The sequence below is a fragment of the Tyto alba genome, unplaced genomic scaffold, assembly GCF_018691265.1.
Source record: "Tyto alba isolate M040663 unplaced genomic scaffold, T.alba_DEE_v4.0 Super-Scaffold_1000006, whole genome shotgun sequence".
Taxonomy (NCBI): domain Eukaryota; kingdom Metazoa; phylum Chordata; class Aves; order Strigiformes; family Tytonidae; genus Tyto; species Tyto alba.
This window is the reverse complement of record NW_024881272.1, coordinates 29090001-29117644: the sequence shown is the minus strand read 5'-3', so window position 1 is coordinate 29117644 and position 27644 is coordinate 29090001. Positions and strand designations below refer to the sequence as shown.

Sequence of the window (27644 nt, the reverse complement as noted above, 5' to 3'; positions counted from 1 at the left end):
TAAAATAGGTGAGGCTTTAATAGAGTATGACAGCAGGAACTGTCTCCAGACCTAAACTAAACAAAGAAATCCTCTTGACACTTAACAGTTTTCTCCTCAGACACCCCACAGTCATTTATATCTTTCGCTTCATTAATCTCACTTTTGACTCTTAATGTGAATGAAGTACAATATGTGAAAAATTCTACCACATATATTAAACCGCATACCGTTACTCAATCTTCTGGACATATTTCAGAGACATTCACACAACTGCCACATGGCCAAACAACAGCAAGACAGAAACTTTACCAAAGCTCTGGAAGGCAGACATACATATTTTTTATATTTATTCACAAGATCAATTGTTTTATCTTAAAACCTTTCTAGAACAGGCATATACTGCAGGCTTTCGCAGTAGAGATAAAATATTACGGGATCCAGCCTTACTTTTTCTTATCCAAATATACACATTGTTATAAGAGAGGAATAGTTGCATCCAGAATTATTATTGCTGCTTGATGACCAAAATGCCTCATATACTGCTCCACACATTAAACTAATGCGAATATCCATCTTCCCTGATCAACAACAGCTTCTTTGGAGTGGAGGGAAAAAAAAAGAAGCATATACATGATTCACTTAAAATGCAGTGACAAAAACAGCATGTGAAAGCATGTGTTCAAAACAGTCCCATATTGTTATTACAGATGGAAACAGTGAAGGAGAGAAACAGAAGAAACAAAAGCCAGCTTTTGTGAGTTCCAAAGCAATCCCTTATGATCCTGGGTCTTGTATAAGATGATTTGGAAGCTTTGGAAAGGCATTCAGGGTCTCTCCCTGCATAAGGCACTATAACACAGTCTTCCATGAGTCTGGCCCAGTGCCATGACAGTTTCTGCGTAATTCATTGCACGTTTTGCTAAGTGTTCTCTGTATATCTATATAGATATATACACATAGATGTATATGTAATTTTCCATATGCTTTCCTGCAAAACATGAGAAAAACAAAATCAATTACATAATGGAATACAGAATTCAGAATATGCTAAACTTAGTACCTGCTGACATGTCACACGTGCCCCAAACCAAACCAGAGATGTGTTGATTTGGAAGTTATACGTACTCTAAGTCTGTAGATATAAATTATTTATTCTCTCACAAAGTTTTCATAAAGCCCAGCCAGGAGGTCTCATGTTTGACTTTCCAAGTAGCTTCTGTCCTTCTCAAGCCCCATCATCTTCCAGCATATTAATACTATTCCTAGAAATTCCTTGTGTCATTCTCCATGACAAAATGTTAAGGACAGAACTAAATATTTTTTCCCAAGTCCTAGAGTTTAACTCTCCAAAAGCAGAGAGTAGTGTCTTGAACCTCATCATCTTTGAACATAAAATGCTTAAGAAATGCATTAAACAGATCCCTATTCTTCTTATGGAAAAATGTATATTCTTCAAACATTATTCTCCCTTAATTTTTTTCTGCAGTTGAAAAAAAAAAAAAAAAAAGAGGTTGAACTAGAGAGATTGGGTGGCTGGCCAGATTGTTTATGGAATACAGAGATGTTAACTTCAATTAACACTCTGGAATCGAAGTCAGCAGCAATCACAACCTGTAACTGGCCAGAGGCCTTTCAGTGAATCTGGATGAAGTGAGCAATGAACCAAGACTTATCAGTAGCAAAAGCACAGGCTGTTGAGAACTGGTTATCCTGGACCAGGCATTAATCCAGCCCTGCATACCATCTCCAAAAGTGACCTGAAGTAAATATTCTTTCCATAAGAAATATGCCAAGTGTAACATTATATTCCCACTCTGACTGGTCAGTGATTTAAGGACTGCATGAGATAGAGGTTGTAAACTTAATGCCATGTTTAACAGACACTGAGGGATCTATCTTTAATTTGTCTCATTTTTTTAATCCATTTTGAGCTCACATGATCTTCTGCATCAGTAAGCTTCACAGTTTGTTCTTTGTTTTCCTTTTGAACTAGTTGCTTTAAAATATCATGCAATATCTTTTCACTTTTTGTTATCAGAATTAGTAAATAATGACCTTCATATTTATCTACTGTGTCTGCTGTGGCTATAAGCAGAAGCCACTATGAACAGTCCACTGCCTCTGATAAAACACAGACATATACTGACTGCTTCACTTTACAAAGTAATGTATTTTCAACACTTTTTGATTCTGCAATTCCCAGTCATGTTTTAGTGTAAGTCTTTGAGTCTAGGGCTCAGACACCCACTTGTTATGTTTCAGTCATACTTGTAAATTGGAATTATTTATGCAAAAGTCAGAGAATTGGGTCCTTGACTTAACTAAACTACAGTTGTTACCTCCCACATGATGTGATTGTGTCAGTTCACATTTTATCTCAGTTCTTCTTTCTCTTCCTCATCTTCCATGTTCTCTTCTGAGTCATCTTTATTCTTTGAACTGTTGCTGAATTCAAGGTTCCCTTCAATATCCAGTACCTGTAAGTGCTTTAGGTTTTGGAAGGTACTTTCCTTCAGTGCTCCAACTGCAATCTTATTAAACCTTTAAACAAACAGGAAGGCCTCCTGTTAAAATAAACCCATTTTTATATTCAACACAGAAATTAGGAGACTAAGAGGAAACCATTGTGCAGAGTTACTCTAACTTACACTAACCCAAGTTACTCTAACTTTACACTGACCCACAACAGCACTCTAGGAGTACTGACTCTGGATGGAAAAAGGAAGGGAAAGCAGGTACTGATCAGCAAGCAGGCAAATGCAGTGACTGAACAAAGTTTGTTGACAGCACTCTGTATCATCACAAAAGGCCCTGAAGGAAAATATTGGGAAACATTAAGTATCTCCCACTGATCTCAAGTTCACTGATCAAGCTTTCAAAAACCTCCTACTTTCCTCTGTCCCAGCCGCTCTTCCCCCTACTATAACTGTATTCTGCAAGGAAAAAAATAATATTGACATTCCCTCCCCCCAAAAATTCTTTCTCTTGATATTCTGCTTTCTTCTTCCCAGAGAGGAAAGGCATCTGCTCCATAGCCCACATTTCAAAGTGTAACTTGATTATTCATGAGATCCTGTGTCATCCCCTGATAGTTTAATTCTTCTCCCACAAAACTCAAAATACTGGTACAAAGTATCCCTTTAGAAACAAAGCAACATGCAATAATTTTTCATCTTCTATTTGGGTTTCCAATAATATAAATAAACTAATCTGCAATTTGAACATCTTGCATATTCTGCCTGGTCTGTTACTCTTGAACATGCTTAAAATCGTATTCTGTCTAATATTCCAGATGTATATTACTGTTTCACAGCATTGCAGTGATTAATAGCCTCCCATTAAGAAATACTACTTAGTTTGGGTGGAGTTGCCTCCTAAATATCTTAGCAAAACAGTTTTGCAAATTCCTTTTTTCTTTTTATATAGAAATATAGATTGTGGTATGTGGTTTCTGGTTTGCATCCAAGCATTCACTAAAATCTCATAAATGTGAGCAGCTGAATAGACAGACTGCTCTAATTTACACCAGACTTTGTAATTTTATTTGCTTGGTATGGAATCATTCATCCAAAAAGGTATGCTTCAGAACTATTCAGAACTACAGAACAGTTTAGTTGCATACAGACAAAATAAGGCCATATTTAGTCTTGTGCAGCAAACAGCCTAGGTTTTCTGAATACATCCATTGGATCAAGCTTAATCAAATATTCTGTAGGGGTTCATAAATTACTTCTAAGCAAGATTTGCAATAATCTTCCATCAGTTCTTGTGATATAAATCTCTGCTTAAATCAGTTACATTAATGTGAGTTTACATTATAGGCAAAAAAGATCAGTATCTGTTACCTATAAAAATGTCCAACTGACAAAGTAGGAAAAAAAACAGAAAAGTTTCTTAACTTAGTTACATAACTGTCAGAGTTGTAACTTGTCACATGTTTCTGACAAAACGATCAAAGGAATGCACACAACTTCAAGACAAGTCATTCACACCTCACTAGAAGGGGATTTTGTCAAAATACAGGGCTAACAGACTCAGGCAAAGCTGCAGGCCTACAAGTAGACTGTAAACTTTTAGCTCAGAGATGAATACTGGAATATGACATAATGTTAAACATTAATTTCCCAGAATTTCTAACATGCTTAATCCATTCTAATAAGCACAGAAAGGACAAACTCTCCAAACAGAAAGATCTTATTATGTGTATTGTGCTGGGTTTCTGTTTGGGGGGGCTGTGGGTGGGGAGTGTTTGGTAGCAGAGGAGGGGGCTACGGTGGTGGCCCCTGTGAAAAGCTTCTCGAAAGCTCCCCCAGCTCCAAGTGAGACCCACCTCTGGCCAAGGCCAAGCCAATTAGTGACAGTGGCCGCACCTCTGTGATAACGTAATTAAGGGGAACCTAGGAGGAGGAGTTGGAGTTGCAACATCTGTGTGAACACCAAGGTCACTGGAAGAAAGGAGAAGGAAGGGAGGGTGCAGGGGGAGGGCCAGGTGAGATGGCTTGAGGTGAGATGGCAGGGCCACCCCCTCTGCCAGTCACCAGGGAAGCAGCCTGTGGAGGAGCTCACACCAGAGCTGTGCTTAAAGGAGGCCAGGACTCTGAGGGGAGAAGCCCCTGCTGTTGTAGTTCAGCACCGGGAGTATTGCAACACGTGGGGGTGACCCACACCGGAGTAGTACGGAGATGGCTGTAGCCACTGAGAAGGACTCACACCAGAGAAAGTTCACGGAGGACTGCCTCCCATGAGAGAGGATCCACACCAGAGCAGGGGAAGAATGTGAGGAGTTCCCCCTGCCCCCAGGAGGAAGAAGCAGCAGCATAGACTGCACCCCTCATTCCCTACTCCCCCGCACTGTGCCACTGGGGAAATGGAAGTGAAGCTGAGCCTGGGAAGAAGGGAGGGGTGCAGGGAGGGTGTTTTTGAAGATGTGATAACGCTTCTCATCGTCCTACTCTGCCTGTTAAGTGGTGTTGTTATTAGTGTCTGAATCAAACTGATTTTCTTTATTCTTCCCCTTATGAGTGTCTTTTGCCTGTGACCTTAATGGGTGAGTCATCCTTCCCTGTCCTTATCTCGATTCTTCAGCCTTTTGCTTTATTTTCTCCTTCCTGTTCCTGAGGGGAAGGAGTGAGTGAGCAGCTGGGTGGTGCTCAGTTGCCCTCTCAGCTCAAACCACTACAGTACCCATGTCTTTTCTGAGCAGATGACCATAGATTCATCATATGTTACTGTGAAAAGAAGTTGCTTATTTAGGAAGTTAGGATTTCAAATACTTTCTAAAAAGGATGAAGAAGAAAAAATGTGTCTTGCAGCTGAAACTTGATCTTACCTGAGGTAAATCCCCTTTATTTTGGGTGTGGATTCAAAAGCATTCTCTGAAACCATTGTGATCTTGTTGTTCTGAAGATACAGATATTCTAGAGATTCTGGCAGGCCTGATGGGATAGAAGTCAGCTGGTTGCCAGCCATGTCCAGTGACTGCAAGGAAGAGACAACAAAGGGCCAAATAAATAATTGAATTTAAATATTAGAAGCACTCCAAAAAGAGATTTGACAAATGAGTTTCCAAAGGCTGGCTCTATACACCACCCCCCACACCCTTTGGAAGTTACCCATTGTTTTTTATATATATACACATATACACATAAGTCTATAAAAATACAGACATATATATACACATATATACTTATAAAAAACTTAGAATGGTAGCAGTGCAGAAGTGAGATGTTCATGCAAAGCTTATTCAGGGTTTGTTGTGTTTGGAAATCATCTGGAAATGGGCTTTATTTTTCAGATGGTACTTCAGCAAGTCTGCTTCAGCACCTCTCCCTTCTGGTAAGGTCAGGAAAATGACAAACACCATGTGTACGGTGGAAATTGTGAATTGTCAGCCATGCAGAAAGGTTCAGTTTCAGTTCATGGTAGAAAACCTGAAGTGGTATTTATTATAGCATAAACTAATTTAATCTACCTCTAATTTGCACCATGGTAAATCTGGCCATGACAATTCTGCTCTCTTATACTACTATCTAGCATCAAGATTTCACATGAGACATCATGCTGTTTTGTTTAGAAGTTCCAACATTTCTTTATCTCTGTCCCCAGGCTTTAGCCCATGCTTGCTTTAAGTGAATTAAAAGCAGACTGGGTTTCACATATGCATGAGAGTTCCTTGGAAGCTGCTACTGCAAACTCTTCACTAGCTAAGGTTAGTGACTACAGTGACTTACACATAAAAACATCTGGAAATATTCTAACATGGGCAATGTATGAAGACATCAGTACTGAAGGCCATGATAATTTCTCAGATTAATTTTATGCAAGAGAATGGATCAACAGAAGTGCTTTGTTATCCTGTATTGTAGCATTTTCATAGCACCAAGCTGACACACTAGTTACACATTATTCAAAGCTACACTTCTGCAAATGATTGTCATGATTTCAGTGTTTTTATTCTCCACATAATCCCAGTCTGGCAAACAATTATGTAAATGTCTAGCTTTGCAATTGCCGATAGTCTTCAGTGATCTCCATGGAAACAGTGTGGACTGAAGTGTATTCTAAGTACATGCACAATCAGGATCTTATGTGATGGTTATTGTTAAATCCACTCCAGTACACTAACTCATAAATCAATTGCACGGTTAAGCCCTTAATGATAAAAAAGATTCATATATACTATCATGGAGATAACTAACAAGTAGTAGTGCTGTTTCAAAAAAAAGCAACAGCCAAAAATGCAATGTTAGTCTAACAGAATATTAAGTATGTGCCATTATCTTAACCTTGTTTAATATGAACAGGGTTTGCTGTGGGGTAGGTACAACTGAAGAGCCAGTGTTTGATTCAGCAATGCGTTACTCTGTCTTGACACTGACTACAAGGGAGAGACAGTAGAATAAAAGTAATGTGAAGTAGCTACGAATCAGGCCTTTTGAGAAAGAAAGCTTGTCATTACAACCAACAACTAAAGCTGCCTAACAGATCTCATGACCCATTTTTGTTTGAAAAAAAAAAAAAAAAAGCCAGCTGATAGTGCCTATGTTTTATTAAGATACTGCAGTGAAACAATTCCAGCATCTGTAATTCTCAGCAGTGTATTCTTTCCAGACTAGTTTTCATCTTAGATATATCTGCATGCACAAACACACACACACACACACACAGACATATCAGTGAGGCACCAAACAAATGTAGTAATACAAATGGAAAATGTATTATTAAAGCCATGGACCAAATCTGCAGCTGATGCAAACCAACAGCTCTTCAGATACTTTGCTGCATTGCTGATTCACCTTAACTGAAAACCAAACTATTGTTTATTCCCAGAAACAATAGAAAGGGACATGTCCACATAGATAAATGTTTGGATTATCTGAAAACACACTGGGAGCCAGTTATGCTCCATCTCCCTTATTCCTGGTCTGCTCTGAGATGTACAAACTTTGCCTGTATGGTGACCTAACCATATGCACCCTAGATGGTTGCCATATGACACAGGTAATACCTTTTACTGAAGGAAGCAGGCTGTTGCCTAAAAGGAAATGCAGACAAATCCTTCAGCCAGTGTAATAATCTTGAAAGGTCATTTTGCACAGCACAAATGTGTTTGTTCCTGCCTGCCTTATGGTTCATGTTTAACTTTCTCCAACAATTAAGCAAATGAGAAGACTGCTGATTGAATCCAGACCTTCTAGCTGCTATCCAGGTGCCTTAGTCAGCTGAGCTGCTAAATCCTACAGCTTGGCCTGTCTGATTATAAGCTGATGTGGGGGCTTTGAGAATTAAGTTTTTTGTTTATGCATTCCTTCCTCCTGCTGTCTCTTTTCAGAGCTGATTTTAAATCTTTTGGGAGACAAGCTATTTAAAAGGCATAATTTCAGTTTTAATGACAACATTCATTAATGTTTATCTGAAAATATAGGACACTGACTTTGTATTTCCCAGAATTAGCAGTACATGGCGGACCACCACCCTGGTCAGTGGTGGGAGGTACACACCTCTGGCACAACAGCACATAATTTCTACTCTAGAAACAGAAGGTGTAACACTTACAGTTCAAGCCCAAAACATGAAGACCAAGTGCATCTAGTATTGGTGCTACACAAATTGGCTTAGGCAGACAAATGAGGACACCAGCATTACAAAAACAATTAGAGGTGATGTTTCTACCTGGAGACTGCTGAGTTCTCTCCATGCTCTTGAATAAATTGAATTTACTTTCAGTTTATTGTTGCTCAAATACAGTTCCCGCAGCTTTGTCATCCCAGACAAAGTCCCTTTTGGAATGATGCTTATCTCATTCTCCTTCAGCTTCAGAATCTGCAAGTTCTTTGGAAAACCAAAGGGCACTGTGTGGAGATTGTTTCCAGAAAGATCCAAAGACTTTAGTTGCCTCAGTTTACGGAAGGCCTCCCGATGAATCTGGGGACTTTTGAGCTTATTGTAGCTCAGGTTCAACTCTTCAAGGAAGTAAGTGGTAGCAAAGTCATTCCTGTTAATCTCAGAGATCTGGTTATGAAGGATCATAAGAGTTTTCACTCGCCGGGGCAGCCCACTGGGAATCCTTTCCAGCATGTTGTTGTACAGGTGGACAGTGTGCAGCTTCTTTAAGCCCTGGAAGGCTAAAGGGTCAATACCTCGGGCTTTTAATTTGTTATTGTGGAGCAGAAGGTACTCCAGGTTCTTAATTTGAGTCAAGACATCTCTGCCAATCACCTTAATTGCATTCTTCTCCAGGTGGAGGAGGACGATGTTTCGAGGTAAACCACTTGGGATTTGTGAGAGGTTATTGCTGGACAAATCCAGATATTCAAGACTAGACAATTTCCTTGGGAAAGCAGGAAAGAAAACACTCTCCATTTAGATTCTGAAAGGTGAAATGATAACCAACTTCCCCTAGGATTTTACAAGCTTTGCTTTAGTCTTTTTAGCCAGCACAGCTCCCACAACTGCCCTTTTTTGTCTCATGATACGACTGATGGGGACAGCAAAACAGGGAGCTCCCATAGTGCCATTAGGGATTAGGACTAGGTGCTGCCATTGCTCCCCAGCCACACTAGCAAGAGAACCTGCTAGAGCTCCCAGACATCCAACTGCCACTGGGCTCTCATCCGACACCACAGATAGCAACATATGAGAAGTTTCAGTCAACAAACACCACAAGAAAGATGCCATGGGAGCACCATTAGAACACAGAATTTAGTGTTCGGTTTCACAGAAACATAGCCTAGCACGAGTGATTTCTGTCTTTCTGAAAGTGTATACTGAAACTGAGAAGCAGGTCTGCTTTTTAGATGATGAAATATTACTTTTAGGAAAAGCAGAAATGCTAATTCAGTGTCCTAGGTTAAGGTACTGAACTTCTCCCGACTCTCCTGCATCATGGAAGTGAGTCAGGACTAGAGCTGCTTTGTATAAGCTACTGAATCTGGATTCCACAGACTCAGTTGAAGCTAAAATAAATTCTCAGACCAGCCACTTGTACCAACTGGATGTGGATCAAAGGTATTACAGCCAGGACGGAGGAGCCCTGTATTCCCTTGTATTTTGAGTCAGTGTCTCAGTTTAAATGAGACTTTTAATCTGCATGGCACTACACTGCAGATGACTAGAAAGCGTTCAGGAAATGTGAGAACTAATGTATTACAGACATTACTTACTGGTTACTACACTGCTATTCACAGCTATCCATGTGTGCTCTGAATGAGCAAATATACTCTTTGGGTAAAGCACTTAATTGCTGCAAGTTGTAATGTTTCCCCATCTTGAGTCCATCTCAGTAGCACTATGCTGTGCTGTATGAGAGCAAGGAGCAATATCCACCCCCTCTGTTGACTGTGACTGGTGCCTTAGCTAAAGCCACTGTATTCTACTCATCAAAACCTTAACAGAAATGGTATGTCCGACATGACCTGGAGGCAGACACAACACAGCTATGGTAAATTACTAAGGGAGGTTTCTGGGAGTGGGAAGTGGAAAATGAAAGCACAGTTTGATACATTTTCATGTTTGGAGATCAGAAAAGTTTACAGAATTACATTACGGGCAGGACAGATTATGTGATCTGGATTTTCAGGTAGCACTCAGTGCAAGCAAACACACAAATGTTAATTTTTTGAAGTGTTAAGTCCCAGGCTGAATTAAGGACAGCCAAAGGCCAAAGGGAGCAATGCAGTCTGATGTTCAGTGTTACATCTTTTGTATAAAAGTATTCTGCAATGTGAATTCAAACCACTCACCCAGATCTTTGCTTTTGAATGGCAGCATCTGAATTTAAGACTTTTCATACCTACTCAGCAGAGAAATGCATAATGTCATACAGCTTTTGTTTATACTTTTCAAGATCTACTTTGTTCAGTAGATGTACTACATTACCAGAGGAGATAGACAGACACAGAGGTACAAATGACAGATCTCAGTCTCACCAGAATGTTTCATTGTCCATTCCTTCATTAGTCAAGTAGTTATTCTGTAAATACAGCTCCCGCAGACCTGTAAGTTCACTGAAGGCTCCTTTGGGAATCTTCTCTAGCTTGTTGTTCTAGAGGCACCAAAAGCACAAAGCACATTATTTGGCATGAAACAACATACGACATTCTGCTCAGCTGACACCAGGCAATTAAACTTCAAAAAGACTAGACATAAGATATTTCAGGGGGCATTATAATTCTCCTTAAAAAATAAATACAAATACTAGACTGAAATATTACAATCTAATTTTATGGATTCCCTGTGGAATCTTTGGGCTAAGGAGTTAGAATCTTCCCCCCACCCCCAGACAGTTTTATTTCGTATTTGTAGTCCTACCTATGTGCATATGTATAATGTAATCTAGACAACTACCTTTGGAGTTTGCTCAAAATTTATGGATTTTGTAAGACAGATTTCACCATAAAAAAGAATTAGCTTGGAAGCTGTGAACCAGCCATCCTTACAGCATTAATGGCATTCCAAAAGGTACGGTTCCTGCAACGCAGATTCCAAAATAATTACTCCTGTTGCCTTAGTGTGGCTTTGGAGTAGCCAGCAAGCAGACACAAACAAAATAGAAAACTAAATTCCACTTAGAAATTCCAGATAGGAACTGTAGGAATTATAAAAGGATATATAAAATACTAGGAACTATAAAAGGATATATAAAACACTGACACTGAATTTGCTAAACTTCCTACTATCCACATATACACAACAATGTGATGGACAGACTGGATTAGAGTCATGTGCCAACTGATATAAAGTGAATAGCACCACAGACAGATTTGGCTGAGTGTCTCAGTGAATAGTGAAAGAAAAAAAAAAAAAGATCTCTCACATCTAAAGTACACCTTTGGGGCACTTTTGGTCCACTACTGGCTGTCTTTCTTTTCTCATTGTCTTGTTTTTTTTCCCAGTCAAATATCAAGGTACTGACAGGCAGTGCACTTGAAAACAAAATGCTCATTTTTCTCTTCAGTTCCTCTGCCCTTAACACAACTGGTGACAGCGGGGAAGGACACGAGTTCAAAGTGTAGTCCTCAAACTCTGAGGCCCCTATGGGAGATAGTGATTACCTATAAATAGCAATAAAATGCAGGGGACTAGTAACTTCCTACTTTGCAGAGAAATTCCAGCAATTAAAAGGATCAGACTGTTTGCCTTTATTTTTCTTCAAGCTGGAGAAGCCTGTTTTCTAGAAGACTTTAATGGGAATTAGTGGTGAAGCCTTCAAGGGAAAAGAAAGCTGGGAGGCAACATAGAACTGCCTAAGTCCAGGGGCTGATAACAGACTCCAGGCTACACACGTCCAAGGAGCTGTCAACACCAGAAGCAAGCGGAACCAGGACTCCCCACCACTGCAGCTCTCCCATTGTTAACAAGGCAGAGAACTCTAGCACAGCCATGACGAAGTGTTTTTATCAAAATCAGATGATACAGAATTATAAATGCTGAAGACTAGTTAATACCACAAATTCTGATATTGCTCTATTGCTGGAGAAGTTGTAGCAGTAAAGAATCACCAATCCAAACGTTCTCTGAGTTGTCTGAATTGCCAGTTCAGTAGCAAACAAAAATCACTGATGCTAGGAAATTGTAGTCTATGTGAATTGAGTTACTGAGCAAAGCCAGTACATAGTGGGTAAACAGCTGTGTCTTGGGTTTGAGTGAGTGGTGAGGTTTTTTGGCAGCAGGGGAGGAGGTTATAGGGGTGGCTCCCCGTGAGAAGCTTTTCGAAGCTCCCCCAGCTCCAACTCAGCTCCACCTCTGCACCAAAACTGAGCCAATCAGCTGCGCCTCTGCGATAACGTACTTAAGAAAGGACATGGTGATGAGCAGTGGGACTTGTGAGGAGGAGTTGCTGCAGCTCTGTGAACACCAAGGTCAGTGGAGGAACGGAGGAAGAAAGGAGGGGGGAGGTGTGCCGGAGCAGAGACCCCCCTGTATCCTGTGGTGAGACGGCAGGGTGGCCCCCCCCTGCCACCCATGAAGATCTACGGTGGAGCAGACATTGATTTATGGCCTGTGGTTTCCGTGTGGTTGATCAAGGTGCTGTGCCTGAAGAAGGCCGAGGTCTTGTGGGAAAAGTTAGCCCCTGCTGCTGTAATTCAGTGCTGGGAGGTTGCAGCATGTGGGAGTGTCCCACGCCAGAGCAGCTCGGGAAGGGCTGCAGACGTGGGAGGGAATCCAGTCGGAGAAAGTTGGTGACCCACGCCAGAGCAGTGTGGGGAACGCTGCGGCCCATGGGAGAGACTCATGTTGGAGAAAGTTTGTGGAGAACTGTCTGCTGTGAGAGGGGGACCACGATGGAGCCGGGGGAAGAAGTTCCAGAAACTCCCCTCACCGAAGATAAAGGAAGTGGCAGCACTGACTGCACCCCCCATTCCCTGCCCCTGCGCCACTGGGGGAGGAGGTAGAGATATCGGGAGCAGAGCTGAGCCCGGGAAGAAGGGAGGGGTGGGGGGAAGGTGTTCTCAAAATGTGGCAATGCTTCTCACTGTCCTACTCTGTTACATGTTGTTAGTGTCTGTAATAAATGTATGTTCTTTTTTTTAGTTCCCCTAATGAGTCTGCCTTTTGCTTGTGACCATAAAGGGTGATTTTTTCCCCATCCCAGTCCTATCTCAAACCCCAAGCCTGGCTCTCTGTCCCTTCTTATTGCTGGAGGAGAAGGGAGAGACAGTGGCTGCATGGTGGTTGGCTGCCAACCAGACTCAAACCACGACAAGCTGCCAGGAAAAAAAGCACTGTCAGTGGCAAACTTAACTGGGAGGCCATGGAGAATGATTTACCTTCTTGTACTATGTATTAGTATCATTATATGCAGGGAAGAGTCCAACAATGCTACCACACAGGCATTTTGTCCCCTATGAGCATTTTGGTGCTTCGCAAAAACACACTGTTACTTATGAACAAAAAAGTAAGGTCATGGCAGACAGCTACTGTTGAGGATACAGCAGATGAGACTTACAGTGGGCCTGGGAACGTTTCCAAGTGCACTGAAATGGCTTAGCTGTGTGGTTTGAATCCCATACAAACACAGCACATTGTCACAATTGTAAAGGAATACAAAACCTTGTTGTCGTTACCTTCAAGTGTAATTTATATAGTGCTGGAGGGAGATTCTTTGGAACATACTTCAAGAAATTGCTGGACATGATGAGTATCTCCACATTATCGGATCCATTGAACATATTATCAGGTAACCCAGCATCTGAAAGTTTGTTGTTATGAAGATACACAGACCTGTTGGAAGGAGAAAAAAGATGAGGTTAAACAGATAGTGAGATCTGGGTGTTTTGTTTACCAAGAGAAAGCTGTATTTCAGTCTTTTCTTCTTTGTTTGAGATAAGTAAATTTGTTTTTAAAATGTGCCTTTTAATTTTGCAAGGTATATAGATGCAAAACCAAGTGGTTGGTCCAAATACTCTCTGAAATTTAGATCTATTCAAAATCCAAAACTGCACGTGAATATAAATGTCACAAGTAGTTTTATGTTCTTAACAAGAAACTGAGTGCACGTCTGCGATTGTGCAGTGCTTTGAAACAAAGAACATCAGAGTGATGGACTCACTTAAGAGTGTTAGAACTCATATCTGATTACTATATATGCCACCAATTTTAACTTCTATTTGGAATCAAATCTGGGCTTGCAAAATCAATCTGTAGATATCTTAAGAAAGGGCCGTCTTTCACTCCTCCATTCTTTCTGCCGCCATGAAGGCTGGAAATACCCCAGGAAACAGTTTCTCTCCTACTCCTAGACCTCAGAAAGGCATAGAGTACTGACAGAAAGACAGCAGATTTACTCAATCTGGAAGAATTTTGGTTTTTAATGAACCTTTGTGATCAAGAGAAAGATGGTTTCTTATTTTCCCTTTGCCCTTCTTAAACTTTCATATTCATAGAAGAGTTTCTCCCATCAGATTTTTAAAAAAATGATTCATTCTTTCTTATACAGGTTTTAATTCTGTATAAAACAAGGGACCCCTATGAAGTTATTCCTGCTTTTCATTGGCTTAGCTGCCAAATTAATTCATTTGACTTCAACAAAATAAATTTTAGGATTTTACTGATGTTGGTTACCTCTTCCCTTCCGGTGTTTACCCCAAATTGTAGTGACAGGTTAAAAATGCAAAAGAGCACAGTGTCAAAGTGTGCTTTTTAAACTTGTTATTGGATTCTCTACCAGCTGCAGAGAACTTGGCAGTATCTTTCTGGGAGGAAGGAAAGGCTCAGTACAGAAACACAATCGTGTGATCACACACTCCAGGGAGTTCAGAGCCACACTGAAAATATTGCTCACCCTGCATGGTCAGCTGTACTTTTAACTCACAAATATTTGCCTTTCTGAAAACCTTGCTTTCCAAATAATCAGTCTGAGACCATGAACCCTGCTGAAGGCAAATAAACCAACTGAAACAACTGTGTTAGGATTTTATACCAGCAATCTTGGAAATCAATGAGTTACCATTCTGATTAAAAAGTGTCAGTATAGGAGAGTGTGAAAATCAGAAGAGTGCAAGAATTTTAATATCAAATCAAATTGCAGCAGCTTCTGCAACTTAGATTAAGGAAGAGCACATGTATAGATCTAGCTTCTTTCATGATGAGATATTGCTAGAAATCAGTGAGTGACTCAGCCTTTTCAGCTACCAAGAGCCTACAAAACTAAAGGCCTAGTAAGCACATAGTAGCTTCAGTTCTCAGTGAATTCAGTGGGAATGGAGAGATCTTCAGTTCGTCACAAGGCTGGGCTCTATGAGCTCAACTGGGTCACCTATTATTAACTGCTTCCAAACTTGGATGCATAAATTGCTACCAACAGACTGAGATGTCTTTGCAGGATTTAGATGCTGCAGCATCTCTACAGATTACACAAAACACCTTTGGAAAATACTATCTCTCACAGGAGGTGGTCTTTGTGCATATGAATTTGAGATGGGCCAATGTGCTGCACTGGATCCAGCTGAGAAAATCATAACCTAAGACTAGCTGAGAGACCTCTGAAACCAGACCTGAGGGTATGAACCACTTCTGAAGGTGTTAAAGTGCTTAGCTTTAATACAGTTGAGTTAGTTATACTCAACTACACTGAGTACTGTACTCTCAACGTGATTCTACTTTTTAAAATGAATGGACTATAATAAAACTAGGAATTTCTACACAGTTAATCTCCATTTTGAGAAACCAAAGATGTTCCTTTCAACTCATAACTGATACGCAAACAAAATGGAGACAATTTAATTTTTATCTATTCAAAGTGTCTGGCAGCTAGTAAAAGCCCTTGGAATGTGTTTGTCTGAGAGAGATTGTTTGATCTTTCATGCTGAGAATAACAAACAGTCAGATTCTTTCCAAAAAACATAAGTAAGCAATAACATGGTTTAGCCAGATAGTTTCTTATCACCCACCAACTGCATCCACGCAGTGGCAGAACACTATTATTGTTTTACTTCCCGACCCCTTACCTCAAGTTTGGTTTCTGTCCAAATGTGAGCCCATATATCTTAGTGAGATAATTGGCTGCAAAATCTGCACTGACCAAGGTATTTGGTAAGAATTTCGGAGCCACTGTTAGCTGTAAAAGAAATATAGAGGGGAATTCCAATTAAATGCAGCAAATGTTTTAACTATTAGACCAGCAACAAAACACTTGCAAATTTATTTTCTTTAAACAGGCAAAAATAAATTAAACTGACTGCAGATTGCATAAGTGAAAACAAATTGTCCTCACTCACTAATCTCTCTAGGAAGGAGACAGACTTTTGCTCCAAGATATGTGAATGCTTGTTTTGGTTGGAAGAGTCATGTCTCTTTTTGGTGGAAGAAATCAAGGAATTGTTATTCAGAGAGCAAACACTTTGCTTATTATTGTTCTTAATTCCTCAGTCTGCTGTGCCAAAAAAATCCAACCCACCTCACAGTGGCCTACTACTTATTCTCTTACGAAAGTATATTGTGAGGGGGAAGTGTCATTTCTTATGTCTGTTCCAATATTGCATCTCTTTATGATGATCTTTTCAACGGTGGATTCAGGTTCTCAAAGGACAGGGATGCTCGTGAGTGAAATGATGGAATATCCTGAGGCTTCAAAGCAAAGACCTGCTGTACAGTGATATTGTGTTCACTAAACAAGTGATGTATCAGAAACAAAATACAGAAAGATCCCGTCTCCTAATCTTTATAGTTGACAAGAGGTATAGGATTAGATGTGTTTGCTCTTGGTCTATTGCTATTTTTACCAGTGATTCTAAAAAAATAATGCTAGGAATATCTGCACCTGAACAAAAATTGACAGAGTGAAAACTAATGATCAAAAAAAGCTCAGTTTTACAGAGCAGCAATAGCTAGGTTCACTGAGTGGCTGATAACAACAAAGTTATTCACCTAGAAACCAAGAACAGAGGTTACAATACAGGCTGGAGGACAGTTTTCTGGAAAGCATAAAGCCAGATTACTGCATCAAGATTAAGCTCTTGGGAAACAAATTCATAACACAGTGCTGTACCAGATATGGTCCTTGAGTACATAAGCAGAATACTACTGAATTTCAGTAGGCAGGTGCAATCACCATGGTCACAGATGTTAACTATAGTACTAATGAGATCACTCAAAATATTTTATGTATGATCTGAAGGGCTCTGGAGTGAACATCTTTTCCAGGGAGATACTTTATTCTTTGTCATCTAAAGCTTTGAGATCAGCATGGGAAACACTGGGCAATGGAAGAGATCTGCCTTCTAGCTTGAAATTCTTTGAATCTGTGAAGCTTCTTTCTCACAGCATTGTTGTGTTAAACAGGACTTAGTCTTTACAGCCAGCAAGGCACATCAAGACTCACAAGATAAGAAAATGTATTTTTCATTTTTTTTTTACCATAAAACTGCAAGTGGTTATTAATAGTAGCATAAAAACAAAAATATGTAAAAGATTAACAATGTTTGAGAGAACAGACACTTTATTGGAGAAGTGCCTAACTCAAGCCTTAAACTATGTATTTACCTAGAAGATGCCTAGATCTCTCTGTACTAGTTTGTTAAGTGTGCACTGATGGACTATATCCATGAACTTTCAATTTACTGGACTCAATACAGTCTTATTTTTTTGAAAAGATGAAAGTACATTATTTACTGTTTTTCATTTTCACCTGTGCCAAAACCTCCAGCCTTAAACTGTCTTAAATGTTTCATGGTAACAAACACAAAAAAGATCTTTCCCACAAATCACACTCCTATGAGTATTTCCAGATAGTATGTAATCAGTGGAAATAGGCATTTTACACATATTACTACAGTTGCCACAGTACTGCTCTTGGCTTTGCCCAGTAGTCTCTCACCTCCTGATCTGGGAGGTATGATTTCAAAAAAGTGGGTAAAGGCACTCATCTCTGACTAGGAAGGACTGGCAGTGTCTCAGAAACAAATGAGTCTCTACTGTGACATAATATTGAGAATTCAGACACAGGAAAGAGATTTAATTACTTTCATACACGATGGCATATTAAAGCTTTTCTCCTGAAACATGGTCTATTAGGTCATAACTTTTATACAAAACAAAGGGCATGGCTCAGATATGTGCAATGAGAGACATCAGAACCACAAGAAAGAGGAAAGATAAAAAGAAATTTAATCCAAAAAGAGTTTTCACTTGCTCAGGACTTTGCTTTGGGATTTCAGCACTTAGTCATGAGACTAATTGACCTTCACTGATTAACTGCTTGAAGGATTAATGCTGGATTGTTGTAACTGTTAGCAAAAGTAAAGTTGACTGTAGCTTTGTCTAGTATATTGCCTAGCACGTAGCAATCTGCATTTCTCCAGCTGAAATTTTCTTGCAGCTTTACTGCTAGATCTTCCTTTCCATATGGCAGATAGTGTTTCTCCTCTGTTAACTAATGAGTTAACCAACGAACTCGTAAGGATTATACAAAAGTTATTAACAGTTTCAGAACAAGTTTTCTTGCTTATAACAAGCATTGTTATAAACAGAAGTAGTGGATCCAGGTGAATCCCATATCACTTTGGGAATACAGGGAAATGTAAAAACTCTGTCGCCAAAATCACCAGCTTATAGTAAACAACAATGACAATTTAGGACCTGCTCTACAGTTTGGTGGAAGAGATTTCTGTTATTAACAAGGCTTACTGTGGATTCTATGTGATAGATACAGATTATGAGAAGTGGGGTGAAAAATTAAAAAAGGAAACTACAGCATCCATACTTTACTTGAAGTACTCATTACTCGTAAGCCACAGAAGGCTTCTTGTCTATTATGATACTTCTTTTCTCCAACCAACTATGCTAGTTTCACGAAAGACAATTTAGCTACAACTGATGGGATCACAACCGAAGATGAAGCAGCATTAAGATAATCCATACAACAAGGAGCAAACTACCAGCAAATCCCTGCTCTCCTCCAGACACCACAGTTACTTGATCTGCAGTGTTTCCTGCTGCAGAGTGGATGTAGTTTGAAGCCAATCTGGTGTGTCCTGGCTTGTGATTTATAAAGAAATGTCTTGTTTTTGTGGGTCCACAACTTTTCACTGTAACTAGTTCTGACATTCGCTGATGTTAGCATTTTCTTTTGGGATTCTTTTCTCTGTGCAGTGAAGCCAGAAAAACCAAACACTTTGTTTTGTCACACAGGGAAAATTGGAGTGCAAAGTTCTGGAATATTAGTCACAGTCTGGCTTGTTCCTTTTTATGGAGTTATTAACTGCCAAGATTGTTATATGGAAATGGTGCTTGAAAGGGAGAAAAGAACACAATGTTACTGTACTAAGGAATGGGTTCTATTCTCAATCACTCCATACAGAAATCTGTTGAGTGATTCTGGGTATGTCTTGGCCTGACTGAAATCTGAATGTGGCCACATGTATATAAACAAAACATCAAAAGGTCATGGATTTTAAGAGGGTAATAAAATATATGTAAAGACATGCATATAATATATATATATGTGGAAAGAGAAAGAGAGAGAGAGAGAGAGAGAGAGAGAGAGGGAAGGATGGAAGGATAGGGGTTTTGTAGACAAAACAAGCTCTGCTTAATGTTTTAACTTCTATTTTTCTGTTTCTTCTGTAGCAAATATTTGTGGACGGTCACTGGGGATAAAGCAAGCCATAATGGCAATCACCCAGATGTAAGGGTATGTGAGAAGTTATTTCATTTCCTAGCCTTGGCAGGAAAGATGTGCTTCTGTCATGACATCCAACTGGGGTCAGTAACAGGAAAGCACCTATGATCTTCACCATTAAAAAAGAAATTCAGCTCCTACCACTGCAGCAAAAAGAATAAATTTGTAACTTGTACAGTTTCACTGTGTGTGGGTATCCCTCCTTCCATCAAACCTAGTAAGAATGAGAGTCAGGGAAAACTGGATAGCTTTTTACAGATCCTGATGACTCAAACACAGGTATTAGGATGTGGTAGTTCAGAAATTTTTCAACCAGCCTCATCTGATGTGATATGCACCATTTCACATCATTACCCCACAGCTTAATTGCATACAGGCAGCTACCAAATCTGCATGCAGTTGATTCAAAGCCTACTGAAGACAGTGGTAATTTATAAACGCAGGAGCAAACTGTACCTCCCTATACACACAAAGGAAACCTTTTACCAGCTGCACAAGTAAGTGTTGCAAATATATGGGCATGTGTGCCCTCTAATTTTTCAGCATACTAACTGTCTCGACCTTAGATGAACCTGCATTAGAATATCACTTCAGACCAATTTTACTTCTGTAAGATAGATATTTTAAAAGAATTGAAGACTTGCTTGTTTAACTTTCAGAACCTGATTAGAAAAGAACTCTGAAAGCCTTGTGAACCTCTTACCTTATTGTTTGCCAGGTACAGGTAATTCAGGTTCTCCAGATGCTCAAATGCTTCCTCTGGCAACCCTTAAATCCAGAAATAACTAATCAATGACATTGGCAACTTCTCTGAGTGAAAATACCACAGGGTAGCTTTCTATCTCAGATAATATCTTTAATGTGAGATTTTTCAATGCCAGTGAATTAATCTGACTCAGACCTATTGTTGTCTATGTTTGTTTGTTTGTTTGTTTTTATTAAAAATTTGATTTAATTAAAAAAAAAAAAAAAAACAAAAAAAAAAAAAAAAAAACAAACCACAGACTGTTAAGAGCAATGGAAGACCATTAAAAATCCTAAACATGCAAGGCTTGTGGCCAGGCCCACCGGCAAGGGTCAGGTACAGAGCTGTGCAGGATTGCTCTATGGCTGATTATAGGTGCTTGCAGCAACCATGCTACCTGAGAAGTTTCTTTTGTCATTTGCTCATAAATCTGCAAACCATTTGTCATGGAAGGACATAATCTGAGGTTGTTTAATACTCAGATCAATCTGATCAATGACTATGATATTGCCAAAATAACACCAGTATCTGCGTATTATAACCTTTGTCTTGTTCTGCTCCCCCACAATCCAGATAGCCACACAGTAACCAGCTAAAAGACCTGATCCAACTCAGATCTTACCCTCCTCCAGTAATTAGTAATTTTCGGCTGAATCACTCCACATCCAGCTGATGACACAAACACAATTGCTGTCTCAATGGAAAGGCTGTAAATAACATTTTCACCTGGCACTGAGATAACCATAAGCCAAAGGTGAAGCTATTTTTCATGTCAAAACATATTGGAAACTCAGGGCTGCATTGAAGCTTGTGAAATGTCAAGATCCAAAGGTAATAATGTCAAAGTTTGAAGCACAGCCTTCCCTGTGCTATGTAAGTGTGTTATGTTTTGGGTCCCATGCATAATATGCCCACATTCTCGATAAAGTCTGTTCTCTATCACTGGAATAAGAACAGCAACAGCACTCAGAGCAACTGGGTGACACACAAGTTAACAACAATTACATCTTTTGTGTTGCATATCCTCCTCTCTTGCTATTTACTCCAATTCCTCCGTTTCTTTTGCTTTCCTTACTAACCCCTTATCAAGTTTCTATAATAAGCATATGACTTAGCAAGCAAAGCCTGTCTACGAAAATCAAAACAGTTTTAGAAGAAGGGTAGAAGTTGCCTTATCTGCAATGTATATTATTTGTATTTATACCAAATTTAACAAGGACTGAACTGGACTAAACTACACTAACTGACTAGACTGAACTAAACAAGTGGATTAAGAAACAAGGTCAGTCAGAAGGAAATTATTCAGCATGTGGACATTTCTGGTTCTAAAGTGCATTGCATCGATGTGCCTGTGGGACCGGAGGGAGTTTTCTGGATGAGATCTCACGCCACAGTAGACAGTGCTGCTGCCAGGTCTCCTCCACTGGTTCAATAAGGCTGCATTCTTATACACTGAGTATTATGTTTCAGATGATAAAGTGCCCCCACGATCCATGTGATGGCCAAAGGATTGAGGCTTATAGCTAACCACTCCAACCAAGTCAGTCCATCGCTCTGTGGCTTTCCCTGTCAGCTGTCACTGGCCTCACTGCATAAGCTGGTGTCGTGGAGGCACAGGCTCTGTCCACTTCACAGCTCTGCCGACTTACCTTTTGAAGTTAGCCTGTTGTTTTGCAAATTGAGAGTTTCCAGTCTGTAAAGACGAGCAAGCTCTTCTGGAAAGATTTCTTCTATCTGGTTATTCTAAGAAAATGGAGAGTATTAATCATCAGCAAAGTAATCCAGGAAGGATCCCAATAAACCCAGACTGTGAACTCCAATAAAACTTGGAAATGAACCCACCATGTCAAATCATTGTCATTCTCTCCGTAATAAGTCAAATTCAAATCTCAAAACCAAGACATCCGAACCCAGCAGCATTGGAAGGGCTGAACCAAGTTTTGTAGCTTGTGCTCATCCCCAGAAATATCCAGCTTATGCACTGGTAGCACACAGTGTGATTTATGCCTGACAAGGCCTGTAATCCATCTGCCACAGCCAAACCTCGTAGCTGCAGCGAAGCATTTGCTACAAGGTTGGCACTGTGGATTTCCAAGTTTATTACTTCTGTTACTTACATTTTGTTTTAAAAACAACTTGTCATGGGCAGGGAGAATCAAACTGGGCCTGGTTTCCCTGGTTCTACTGTCAGGGGTGACTGCGATCAGATTTTCACGGACATGCTGGCTAACATTTCGACCATTAATGAGCTGTTCTCATGTTTAGCATCTAGGGGACTTGTAAAGGACCCACTGTGCAGGAAGCCAGGCCACACAAGAAAATGACAGCTGCTGCTCCAGAAAGCTTCTTTGCTTTTGGCAGTACAGACAGGAGCCATGGCTAGCACACGCCTGGGACAGATCTGCTGAGGAAGGTGCCAGCTTACATTACAGTTTCTCTAACTAGGCTGCACTTGGATGGAAAGCTCTGAACAAAATCTGCATTTCATCCATTGAACAGAATTGGCAAACAGGAGCAATAAACAAAAAGCAGCTGGTTAAGGGCCAAAGAGGCATTGAAAAGTCTGTAACTACTGCCATCGCTCATGGAACGGCCGCGGGGCTGCCACACTCTGGCCCTGTCCATGCCCTCAGGTGTCAGGGCAAGGATGCTGGCCCACATGGTGGTCATAGGAGAGACTGCTTCTTCTACCTGAGGTTTGCAACCCATATCCTTCCATGCCCTCGTGCTGACAAGACATGACATCTCTGCAGCAGAACCACTTGCTGCAGGCCTGACACCAGTCTCCTGGCTGCCCAGCGAGCACGGTACCAGCTGTCTGGATGTCACAGGTAATGCCACTCATGGTGATGGATGGCTTTGGCCATGACTCGCCTGCTCCTTGCTGAGTCCATGTGCTGCAGGGAGAGGCAGGACACTGGGGGACACTGGTTGGGTCTGTGTCTGGACTGGTACACTGTGCTTACAACACTTTAACTAACATGTAATACTGCCAGAACACTTTCTCATTAACGAAGTAATTTCACCCGTCCTTTTCAAAGGATTCATGACCCCAAAACGAAAGGCCATCACTAGAAACAGTAATTATTAGTTTGGACAAAAACTCTTCTCTTGGCACTGGGAGAGCATAAGGAGAAAACTTTTCTTTTTTCCTCCCTGGATCAGTGGGGAGAGAATTGATGCCTGTAACCTTGCACGTCTATTGAGAACACGTGCCAGGCCCACCGCACCTCCCGCTTCCGACGCGAAGCCGAGGTCGCGGCAAGGGGAGGACACCCGTGGCCGAGGCTCGGCTCCCTTACCTGCAGGGAGAGGTGGTTGGTCAGCTCTGGCAGCAGGAGCGGGAATTCCTTCAGGTCGATGCCTCCACAGTCCACGACGCCCTCCTGGGTGCAGCCACAGTCACGGGGGCAAGCGGTGGCCGGGCCAGGCGGCCGCCGCCGCTCAGGAAAGTTGTTGTCAGCAGGCGGGCGGGCAGCGGCACAGCCCAGCGCCAGCAGCCCCAGCACCAGCAGCCCCAGCAGCGCCTGGCCGCCGGCTGGCATCGCCCCTGCAAGCCGAGAGCAGGGCGCGGGGTCAGGCCAAGCCCCGCTCCCTGCTCCCCGCTCTGCACCACCCGTCCAGGGGCCGCGGGAGCTGGAGGTGCCGGCCCCTCTGCCCCCCGGCGTTCCCGCTTTCCCTGGGTGCTTTCACAGCCTTTCAGGGCGGTTTTGGGGAGCAGGGTGGGAGGGGGCAGCGCAGCCCGGCCCCCGGCTGCCAGCCTGGCGCTGCCCCACTGGCCTGACCCGCCAGCGGATCCCCGCTTGCAGCCGGCAGCATTCCCTGCAGCGTCCCCGACTCCTCAAGTTATTTATTGCTTTTTTCATATTGAGAAACACCAGATGATCGCGGAGATTTATAGAGGAGGTTACGCAATGTTATTTCTATGTAACTGTTGGTGGTACTGTTCCTCACAGTTTTGCATAGGGAAGAAACTCTTGTCGTTAATGTAAACCAGGTATGCTAGAAAAGCGTGATTCAAGCTGTCAGGGTGCCCCTTGGAGGGGCTGCTTCATGTACATCGAACAGTAACAAAATCTCATGGCTCCTGAAAACAAAACGGGCTTCCTATTGATTTTGGACAGAGCTGATCTGAACCTTAGAGACCTGGCTAATGTTCAGCTTTTATCTTGCTGGCAGCAGGTTAAAATAATTCAAACAGAAGTTGAATATCTACTGGACCAGCCAGCTGGCCCTAATCCAGCCCCCTTGGTCTTATTTGCTGCCCTTCTCAGATTCCATACGTAATGAATTGCAGTAAGGGCTGGTAATGGCTTGTCTTTTATCCTTTCAGTTATTCCTCACAGAACTATTTGACAGTGATGAGAAATTCTTATTTAGGCTGATCTTTTAAGGTGAAAAAGTACAATGGATGACCTTAATATGAAATAAGTACTCAGTCCAACTCTGCCAGCCCAGGTTCACTCTTTGCATCAGAAACAAGAACCTCCCAGAGGCAGGCTGGCAACCGACAGAACTGGCACAATCTCTTCACATCCACAGGGCTTTGCTGCTTTGCACCAGCTGAAACTCCCTCTGGGGCTCTTACAGACTTAGGTTGCTTGGGAAGCATTGGAGAGATCCTGCTCTCAGTCACAGTCATGAAAATCTTAAATAATTTCTTTAAACACCGATTTATACTTGAAGAAATGGGAGAAGGTGGGACTACCGGACAGAGCATCCCCAAGACATGGATGGTTTTGCTTTGGTCCTGGTCTTTGCTACCAACATGCTAAGTGATTTAAGCATGTTTGCTTTATCCCTCTTCCTCCAGCTCCACTATATCACAGCTTCCATATCTGTAAAAGCTAAATATAATTAAATTAATCTCCTCTATAAAACATTCCAGAGATCAGACGGTGTTCCTTATACGTCAACTAGATATTAACAGTGAGATCAAAATTGGCCATATGAGTATGCCAACACTGGATTAGTAAAATCCTTAGTATTTGGTGACCTAATCTCAGAAAATATTTCAGAAATCTTAAGAGAAAATAGTATCAGAAAATAATCTCAGAAAGTATGATACATGAGATCTCTAACGAAGTATTCTTCCTATGTACCAGCTTACCCTTGCAGATACTTGCCAAAGAAACTGAAGAAAAAAGCCACCTTCTTATATGCAAGTCACAACCAGCCCTGCTATAACAATACCAACACTGTTCCCATAGCAGTTACTTCACAGTTGGTATTGGGCTCTACAGATTTGCAACCTGCTGACTTTTCCACATATATAGCTGAAAGACATTAAGAAATTAACATGCAATACTGTATCTATTGCACACTACAATTTCTGAGGCAATCTCACCCCACTGTCATCAATATGCATGCTTCTGCTACAATGCCTTTTGAAGTGAATGCTGCTCTGGTGCCACAGGGAGACACTCTGGATACAGAAACATCTGCTTGCATCTGGAGTGCAGGCTGTAAAACCAGGCATGATTTTGATTTTCTTTTCAGTTCAAAGAAAGTCTGAAGTAACTCACTCCATTTAAACTCACTCCTATGGGCCTGATCCAAAGCCTTATTAAGAAACCTTATTAAAGGAGTAGCTCAAAACCCACTAGAAAGAGTCCTCTTCCCTTGCTGTCAGTGGGCTTTGGATCAGGTCCTTCCACCCAGACTGAAGTTACACTGAAATCAGCTCAGGGGTTTCTGTGGTTACATCTTTCTGAGTTCAAACAGAATCACCACTGATTTCTGCACTTTGCTGCCACACAGCACCAGAAGCAGAGTGCTACAATAGGCACAGTCTCAAGAAGTAAGCTGAAGTTTTGGGAGTTACTGTATGCTTCTCCGTGATTACATTTACCTTAATAAACAACAGAATCGTGTTCAAAATATCTCATCTCTGTATCTACTACTCTCCACACATATTCTCACAGGACACACACACACAGATGAAAAAACATCCTCTCCTTCAATATCAACAGGTTAACCGAGTTTGTTACTTACATTGAATATCCTTTCTAAAAGCTCCAGCTGAAAGGCAGGCTGTTGGATGTTGCCTGACAATCCAGCTTTTAAAAAAAATAAAGTGCTGAAAAACTCACCTTTGCTGTCAGAAATCAGATGAATGGAAAAGAACATTTCTCTTGCCCCCACAGGCTCCTTCGGCTCATGCCATGTCAGTTAACATGCGCTGAGCTCAGAGCAAGTCTCCCCTTTCCAAGCCAGATCCTTTCCAGATGTGAGCAGCAGAATTAGAGAGAGTAATAGGCAACCCTCTACCAACGAGAGTTTCCTGCACTTCCCAACGAAATCGGAGAGGAATTTTCCAGTCACCATATGGGAAAATGTGAGTAGGAAAGAGGAAGCAACTATAGTCTGAATATAAAGACTTGGGGAAGAAACAATCTCCCATTGCTTTTTGTCAAAACAGTTTGCAAGATCCATGAGGGATGCCAAAAGAAAGCATGCTGGAATTGACAGAAGAGAAGCAGAGACGGTGTGTGCTTTAGCATTTCATTGCAGGATACCAAAACTGCACTATCTGTTACTAGAGCTTTAATTTTATCTGTATTCAACACAAAAGCTGAATTCCAGGTGGGTATGTCCTCCCATTCCCTGGGGGTTTAGTTCAAATTACCGAGGAACAGATAGATCAGCAGTTTTTCCTGCATTTCACCTCCCTCCCCTTTAACTCCCCCTGGTTTTCAACCCATCAACTGATCTTCAGGGACCAGGGATAGATAGGCTGAAACTACAAACACCTTAGAAGCAAAGTGCTGGAATTTGATATAACACCATATCTACCCAATCTCTTTTTTATCTCCAAAGTCCTGTATTACATAGCACTAAACATCAAAACAATCCTCCAAACACACACACTCCAGCCCTGGTCATGTTTAGTCCAGAAGCCTGACATTTCTTATTTCTTCCCCTCCTGGTAAAAAAGAGAGGAACATGCTGTTTGTAACACAGTATGCTCTAAGTGCAGCAATACTTCCATGAAAGCAATACAGCTTGTTGTCACTGACAGGAGAATTACTATTTTAAATATAAAGCCACCTGTTTTGTGAATGCCCCGCAGCGTTCCGTACAGTACCTCCACAAAATCTGCAGAGGATCTGTCCTCACCAAGAACACGACGTTCTTGCTGAATTCCAGAAAAGGGACACTGATTCTCTCCTCTCTCCAGCTGAATTAAAGTCTAAAGCAATTAAGTTACTTCCTCCCTCTCTTCTTCCAGGCTCATATCAACTGGACCTCATCCCCCTCTGTGCCACGTGTAAGTTTCAAAACTTAGTGTGGGAAGTG

The 27644-nt window shown here is 41.2% G+C and overlaps 1 protein-coding gene across 5 annotated transcripts; it reads right to left on the bottom strand.

Annotated features, from left to right (window-relative positions):
* Positions 1–27644, bottom strand: PODN (podocan). 5 transcript variants are annotated; one of them, XM_033008850.2, is made up of 11 exons: positions 27396–27644; positions 23648–23895; positions 21995–22088; positions 20304–20368; positions 15930–16039; positions 13548–13704; positions 10410–10525; positions 8155–8812; positions 5312–5460; positions 2322–2523; positions 1–970 (listed from the first exon to the last, which is right to left on the bottom strand). In XM_033008850.2, exons 2-10 carry the CDS (start codon positions 23888–23890, stop codon positions 2355–2357), a joined length of 1761 nt encoding a protein of 586 aa, XP_032864741.1. In that variant the 5' UTR covers positions 23891–23895; positions 27396–27644; the 3' UTR covers positions 1–970; positions 2322–2354. The 5 variants fall into 5 exon arrangements, with proteins under 5 accessions (XP_032864741.1, XP_032864740.1, XP_032864739.1 ...); XM_033008849.2 differs by having other exon boundaries at positions 27465–27644; XM_033008848.2 differs by having other exon boundaries at positions 27433–27643.